Source organism: Acanthisitta chloris, unplaced genomic scaffold (genome assembly GCF_000695815.1).
Source record: "Acanthisitta chloris isolate BGI_N310 unplaced genomic scaffold, ASM69581v1 scaffold27574, whole genome shotgun sequence".
NCBI lineage: Eukaryota > Metazoa > Chordata > Aves > Passeriformes > Acanthisittidae > Acanthisitta > Acanthisitta chloris.
Genome location: NW_008670263.1, coordinates 11,787 through 20,009, shown reverse-complemented (window position 1 = coordinate 20,009; position 8,223 = coordinate 11,787). Strand labels below are relative to the sequence as shown.

The window sequence follows — 8,223 nt, the reverse complement described above, 5'->3', positions numbered from 1 at the left end:
CACGGTGCCAGAGGTGACTCTCCATCACAGCTCCTCGGGGCCCTCGGGATTTCCTTGATTGAATTTCACAGGATGCAACCAGTGCAAATGGCTCTTCATCACTCATGAAAGCCATCTAATGAGCTAGCATTTGCTTCGGAGGAAAGCAAATAGATAATACTATTTCCTGGGAAAACGCTGGCATGGAAGGACACACTGCCTTGATGAATGCTGTTGAGTAATGAAGCTGTCCAGCAATCATAGAATTTATGGGGTTGGAATGGACCTTAGAGATCATCCAGTCCCAACTCCCTGCCCTGGGCAGGGACAGCTCCCACCAGACCAGGTTGCCCAAGGGTTTATCCAACCTGGCCTTGAACACTGCCAGGGTTGGGGCAGCCACAGCCTCTCTGGGGAGCCTGTGCCAGTGTCTCACCACCCTCACAATCCTGGATTCCATCCACCCTGGATCTAACTTTGTGGCTCCCGCTACCACAGCAAACAACACCTAATGTTATATCTCTGGAAAAGCACTTGGAGATATGGTTTAAAAACTAGAGTCAGAGGGATTAGAGTTGGAAGCTGAAATACTGAAGTGCACAGAGCTCAGGGATGCTGAGGAATGAGCAACCTGCTGTAAAATAAGGCAAATTCTGTGTCCCCGCACTCCCACCTGAACACCCAGAGTGTGCAAACAGTTGTTGAAGTGGCTGAAAGAAGCCACTTCAATAAACCCCAAGAAATACAAACACTGTTATTACAATTAACAAGCAAAGCTAGATCCTCTTTTCCCTTTGTCTGGTATACAATTCCAACTGCCATGTAAGCTCTATTCCATACAAGGACTGTGATGTTGCTACAGATCCACACAGAGCTTCAACTCAGCCAGGCAGGCATATCCAGGCAGTGACTTCAAATATTTAACAACACAAGATATATTGCTGTTGGTGAGGCTCAGATTAATTTGCAACATGAACCACAATAAATAAAGTATTTATCTGACATTTTTCCCTGAGCCATTATGCGCTATGAAGGACAAGCCCCAACAGTTTACCTGACTTTTTTCTTGCAGGGCCAGAATTGAATCCTTTATCTGCTCTGAGCTGAAGAGGAACAATACATACAGCAAAACAGGCAGAGGGAATCTGGGATCTGTACAGAAGGGGCAGGAGGAAAGCTCCAGGAGTTAAATGTGACACAGATAATGCCCTTTACTGCTGAGTTGTTAAGTCAGTGTGTTTGTGTAATGTTTTACTTATAACCAAACTCAGGACATGAACATTTTGAAGCATCTTCAGTGAGTTTAGTTACTCTACACCACCAATCCCAACCATGATCCCACGTCACGCTATGGAAAACAATGGAGAATATCTTCTTCTAGCTTGGTATTTTCACTTTAACAGGTGGTAAAGCAGCTCCATCTCTCATCCCCTGCTTGGGGGCTGAGTCCTCTTACCGGGTGGGCACAGGGACCTCGGTGAGGGCCCCCAGCATGACGGCCTGCTGCAGCCGGACGAAGGCGATGAACGGGCTCTCCAGGAAATCCACCTCCCCAACCAGCACGTTGGAGGCCTCAGCATCACGGGGCAGCTTCTTCATGAACTTATTCTTCAGCTACAGAGGTGGAAGAGGAAAGGAAATGGAGTTGGGTTTGGCATGTTCTTCTCATCTCTGCACCTACTGTAACTATGTGGGCTCACAGGCTCTGCAGCACGCTCCAGCTGACAAATATGAGCTAAGTCCAACTGTGGAGAAATGGCATCAATGGGAATTGAGAAAACATTGCAGCAGTAGCAGCCACTGAGTTCTAAAATCAGCCTCCCTGAGGCAGCTTTATTTTACCTTCAGCAGTGGCAGAATGAACTTGGAACTGAAGGCTTTGCAAACCCTGTCCTTAGCTGCTTCCCAATCCCTTCCTCTCCCTGGGTGAGCTCTGGAGATGCTCTGTGTGTGCCTGGCGAAGGGTGAATGGCAAGGAAGGATGTACTGCCAGGAACACCAGTGGGGGGCACTGACATGGGCTACAAATCCCTAATGAGCTTTGCCAAGGTGACTCCAGGAAGGAGAAAAGTGGAGAGAGTCTCGGGAAAAGGCATGCATTGATTAAGCAGGAAGAAAACTGCTGGAACCATCCCACCTCTGCATGCTTCAGTCAGGAGTACCCCCAGAGGAAATAGTAAATAAGCACAAGTTGCTTCATGGAGGAAGTCTGGAAAAGTGCTACCAGTTCCTCCATGGATAGTGTTTGGGGGGGCACTGGTGATTAAAAATATAACAGGAAGTTGGCAAACCCACAACAAACATTCAGCTTAGCCCAACAGGTTGTCCATGTTGCTGAACAAGGATCACAGTATGTTCACAGGATGTTAAGGGGTTGGAATGGACCTTAGTGATCATCTAGCCCCAAACCCCTGCCCTGGGCAGGGACACCTCCCACCAGAGCAGGTTGCTCAAGGCTTTATCCAACCTGGCTGTGAACACTGCCAGGGTTGGGGCAGCCACAGCCTCCCTGATCATTCAGCAACACCAGGCCTGGTTGGGACACCTGGCCCAAACCCAGGTGACATTCTGAGCCAGAATTGACCCCCAGGATCTCCAATCCTGCAGCTGCACAGCTCTTGAGGCCGAAGGCTTCAGCCCCTTCAGCCTTCCCCATGCCCAGCACAGCAAACCACCATGACTAATTGCAAAGAACTACTATTATAGTGGGTTTTTTTCCTCCAAATGAGTTTTGCAGCACCACCTGCCACTTTCCTAAATCATTTATCAAAGAGGGTGCAGACAGCACTTAAGATCCATTCTGAACCCTTCCCTGATGAAGCTTCAGAGAGACTCGAGGCCTCAGCAGCACCCAGGAGCAAGGAGGGAGGAGGAAGCTTCACTCTGCCAAACTGAACATCCTTCCAGCCTGACCACGAATGTGTGAAAGGCCACAGGTCTCCAGCACTGTACGTGCAAAAAGGCACAGAAATTCCCAATTTCCTTAAATGTACTGTAACACTCTGATCATCAACATCACTCTGGATCGATCGGAAATGAAAGCAGCTCCTAAGTACACACTCCTAAGTAGCACTTAAGGAAGGTTAATTCCCTCTGGAATTTGAACCTGCCTCTGTCTCTCTGTTTTTCTGTATCTGCTCACACATGGGTTATAGTTATTCCCATAACTCATTCCATGAACACCTGCCTCAAGGGATACCTTCAGACTCTGGGCTGCTGCATCACCCAGGGATGCTTTAGAGGTGCACTGTGGATGAGGGAGAAACCAGGCAAGCAAAACTGCTCTCTGCATCAAGAGAAAAGGCCAAAGGAAAGGAAATTCCAGTTAACTACACTTGCTAGAAACTTTCCCTTTCCTCCAGGAAGGTGGCATTGATTTGTACTGGAAGACAGTCATTTTCACTGGAGCTCCATGGGGTGAAAGCAGGTCACCCAGGCTGATAGACCTCAAAGTCAGGGACGTCTGCTTGCAACTGTGGAGATGAGATGTCCCAACAGGAAAAGTAGTGAATCACTCCCACCATCAATCACTGGACTGCATTCCCCAGAGTGGGATGCTGCCAGTGCCCTCCCTGTCCACCAGTGCCCAGGAAAAGCAGGAGGGTTTCTCTCAAGGCCAGTTTCTTTCTTAGCTTCAGTGCTGGCTTTGGCACACATCCCCTGTTCATATGGAAACACTGGTTTGAATACACAGTGCCCACACCACAACAAATAAGCAGGGTTTTGTGCTTCCCTCTGAGTGTCCATATTCATTCAGAGCCAGGTTTGTCCCACATCCAAGCCCTTTGGAAGTGAAGATAAAGCCAGGTCAGGAAACTCCCCTTATATCAACATACGTTCCCTTTCTATATGCTGTTGCATCAGCTTGGGAATAGCAGATCCCTGGGAAAACACATTTTCTTTCAAGGTCCCTTTATTTTACATGTTGAGCACTAAAGGAGTCCTGGTGGCTCAGCCACTTAAAGCTGCCAAGGACATTCTAACAGAGCATGGCCAAAGGATTTCTCACATGAGCATTTGAAGCTGAATTTAGAAAGTCTTGATCCCCAGCTTCCTATGGTTTGCTGGCACTATGGCACCAGAGGAGCTGATAAAACCTCTACTTGACTCTTTTCAATCACTTTTCTTCACACATAAGATGAAAAAAGAGTTTTAAAGGTAATTATTAAGCTGGGGCTGCCCCATCCCTGGATCCAGGCCAGGTTGGATGGGGCTTGGAGCCACCTGGGCTAGTGGAAGGTGTCCCTGCCCATAGCAGGGGGTGGAATGAGATGGTCTTTAAGGTCCCTTCCAATCCAAACCAGTCTGGGATTCTAAGAATATGGTGTTAGAGAAAAACTTGATCCAACAGCTCAACCTTCAAGAGCTGGAGGAGTTCTCCTGCCATGAGAAGTCCTGGTCCTTTCAGACACCGCCCCAACACCACTGATGGATCTGGCAGCAGAGAGGCCAGAGCAAGCAGGAAGCCTAGATACTAATTTATTGGTTGGAAAACAGAAAAGAAGAATAAATTGTCTCAAAGTGCCACTGCTTGTCTCTCCAGCTGTGAACACCCAGGGCACTACCCACAGCCAACACCTCCTCAAAGGAGACAAATGAAGCCAAATCCCTTCTCTGTGCTGCTGTCTCAGGAGCCAACACAAACACAGTGAAAGGGAATACACCTCCTCTTCCCTAATTATCTTTATAAAACATGAAACAAACCCAAAGCAACATGACAAAACAGCAGACCCAAAATTTGGGGGCTGTTACTGAAGCTGTTTCTCATCAGAGCACTTTGAGCCAGGGCCCCAGTGGCTTCTGTAGGATGCTGGGGATGCTGAGCCAGTCTCACTGCAATTCCAATGGATCAAGACATCATTCCCATGGCAGAGAGAGCTGCTGATACAAACTACCTGACTCAATATTCATAGTGAATGCTATTTAACACCCCTGAGCCAGGGAGAGTTGTGTGTGTGCTCAGCAATACTGGGAGAGCAGCAGGCGGAATGAATCTGGGAGGATTCTTTGACAGATCAGATCTCTGACGGGCAACTGTCCAAGGGGCACGAGCCCATGTGAAACCTGAACTCACTCTGCAATTCCAGCCCTCTGCAGGGACTGAAAAATAAGCTCAGGAACCCAGGCTTGACAACAGGCACCTCAAAGGAGTGCCTATGTTTGGAGGGATCAACCTGGGCTTTTGCTGTTGTGGCTGAGGTTCTGCTTACTGCCTCTTAATTGGATCATCTAAAAAAAGCCACCATTGCCCAAGCCACCTGCAAGCAGCCTGGCCCAGGTGACCATGCTCAGGCACTGCTGCCAGGCACAGCTGAGCTCCAGGGGGAGACAGAAGGGGCCAAGTGTGTAAGACACCATGCAACACATGCCATGTTCCTGCAGAGAGCATTCCCTCTCCCAGAGCCTCCTCCTCTGACCTTCTCCAGGCTAGTTTCATTGCCTCAAACCTCAAAAGCTCTCCTTAGAAATCACCAGCTGCTACAAATAAGGAATTGAATGGGAAAAAAATCAGTACTGACTAGTGGCAAGGCCACAGCAGTATGCCAAGGGGTCTGCTCTGGCTTTGGCTCCATGGGGGATGACCCCAAAGGAAGAATTACCAGGATGCTAAAATGTGAGACATCAGTTTCCAACATGAACCTTACAATATCCAGGGGAAAGGAGCAGGGAAGTATTCTGGCTACAGAATCCCTATATTGTTAACTGCATCCTTCCAATTAGCATTAGAGGCTGCAGAACTGAAAATAAGGATGTAGGAAGGTAGGAAAGTTGCTGAAGGTACAGAGAATTTTGCTCAAAGCATTTCTCCCTTTCAAATGTGAGCACACAACCCTTTATCCGTGCAAAACCAGGAGCGATTAAGGAAAATTAGGTCCCACTCCTACTCCAAGCAACTGTTACAAACTGACCTCACCTGTCACAGCTCTTACACACACATGAACAAGTAAAAATTGGAATATTCTGTGTCTCCAGTAGACTCCAGCCCCTCTGTATGGCCTCAGTAACTGTCCAGTTTCCAGATGAGATGCCCAAATAACAAAAGCAAGTCCCTCTGCTGCCAAGGCAAGAAAACTTGCTCTCTTTCCAGCTCCTGTTGTGGTAACAGGAAGGATTATTGCCATGTCAGTACAGCCCGCTGAGCTCTGCCCAAGGAAGTTGCCAGGCATCACCACAATGCCCCAGACTTTATCAAGGCAGGAGCTGGAGTTGGTCAGCAAAGAAAACTGAGTTCTAAGGTGATTTCTCAAGGCGTGGAGGACAAGGCTCCCATTGTGCAAAGTTCATCAGCAGGACAGGGGCTAATTAACTGAGAGGAGTTTTGGAACTTGACACTTTCCAAGTAACAGTTCTCACTGCCCACAGCCAAGCACTAGCTACACTGCAAGCTAAAAGCCTTGGAGAGCGGTCCCAAACTGGATTTATTAACAGATTTCCCTACTCTTATACACAATTCTCCCCAAAAAAGTCCATTATCTGTATGTCTAGTGACACTGGAGCAGGAGGGGCAATAGGGACTGTCTACACCATGGAGAGCTGTGAAGCTGCTGCGAAGCTCAGACCCAGCTTTGGGCTAGTCTGGCTATAAATCCTCAGTGATAATTGGACTAAAAATATAAACCAGCAGTCTGTCCAATGCCCAAAAGCTGGTTCACAATCCTCCCCGTTCCCCAGGTGTGGCTGTGTGTTAAAGTAAACAGGAATTCTCCAAACCCAGCCAATGTGGATGATGCTCCAACACTGCATGACACGGAGGTCAGTGCAAAGCACACAACCCTTCTCTTTCCATAAAAGTATGCTTATTTATGTAAACATCTAATTATTTTTTATATATTTAATTGCTCTGAACTCACTTTTCCACCTCAATTATGTTGCTGTGTCCCTCTGAGGCGGCACTTAGAGAAGACTATGACCAGCCATTGTGGGAGGACTGGAGTCATCCTCAACTGGGCAGCAACACTGTTATCCAAACAGTTTTCCAAAGCAACTCTCATTTGCATTCAGGATCACCCTGGGCCTAGGGAATGCTGAAAGACGTGGACAAAACCAGAGATTCTCCGAAAGAAGCAGCCAGGCTTTGAGAATAACCCACTTTTTGAAGCTACACAAAGCTTTTTTGAGGCTTGCACAGAGACCTCATTCAGCTACCAGTCTTCTAAGAGCTGGAATAAACTCAATCGTACCCCTTGGACTCGGCAGCCCTCGGAAAGGATGGGAACACACACAAAGGCAGCCACACCACAAACATTGCCCCAGCCTAAGGAAGGGGTCAGATCTATAGAGACTTGGCACTAAAGGCCAATTTGAACTTGATTACTCCATTTTGGAGCTGCTCTTCCCTGTCACCTGTTACCACTGTCACCTCCCTGCAGCAATGCATGAGTGAGGTGGCATCTCTGTCCTACCAGCTGCTGCGGCAGGGGCACACTCCCTGCACAGAACCACAGAATCACCAGAGTTGGAAAAGAGCCTTGAGGATCATCTAGTCCAACTCCTGCACAAGACATGCCCAATAATCACACCCTGTGCCTGATAGCATTGTCCAAATGCTTCTTGGACTCTTGCCAGGCTTGGGGCCGTGACCACTGCCCTAGGGAGCTGTTCCGGTGCCCAAACGCTCTCTGGGGGAAGAAGCTTCTCCTGATATTCAACCTAATCCTGTTCTGGTATCCAAACACCTCTGGGGAAGAACCTTCTTCCAGTATCCAACCTAATCCTGTTCCAGTGCCCAAACACCCTCTGGGGAAGAACCTTCTCCTGATATCCAACCTAATCCTGTTCCAGTGCTCAAAGACCCTCTGGGGGAGAAGAACCATTTTCTAATCTCCAGCTTAAACCTCCCTGACCCAACTTCAGACCAATCCCTGGGGTCCTGTCACTGGTTGCCAGAGAGAAGAGGTCAGTGCTGCTCCTCCACTTCCTTCCATGAGGAAGTTGTATACAGCAATGAGGTCTGTCCTCATACACTCCTGACCAACCCCACAGCTGCTGTGAGCACTCATCCTGGGGTGCTGCAGGACCTCATCTCCTCTTAAACCTCCCTGACCCAACTTCAGACCAATCCCTGGGGTCCTGTCACTGGTTGCCAGAGAGAAGAGGTCAGTGCTGCTCCTCCACTTCCTTCCATGAGGAAGTTGTATACAGCAATGAGGTCTGTCCTCATACACTCCTGACCAACCCCACAGCTGCTGTGAGCACTCATCCTGGGGTGCTGCAGGACCTCATCTCCTCTGCAGTGTTGTAACT

At 48.4% G+C, this 8,223-nt stretch overlaps 1 protein-coding gene across 1 annotated transcript in view; it reads right to left on the bottom strand.

The window, feature by feature from the left end:
• Positions 1-8,223, bottom strand: part of SLC4A4 (solute carrier family 4 (sodium bicarbonate cotransporter), member 4) — a gene marked incomplete at both ends in the record, with an annotated part of 34,469 nt that overhangs the window by 15,755 nt on the left and 10,491 nt on the right. Inside the window, one exon of the mRNA XM_009073626.1 lies at positions 1,436-1,593. Within this exon, the coding sequence (XP_009071874.1) occupies positions 1,436-1,593 (158 nt within the window). The remainder of the gene's footprint in view (positions 1-1,435; positions 1,594-8,223) is intronic.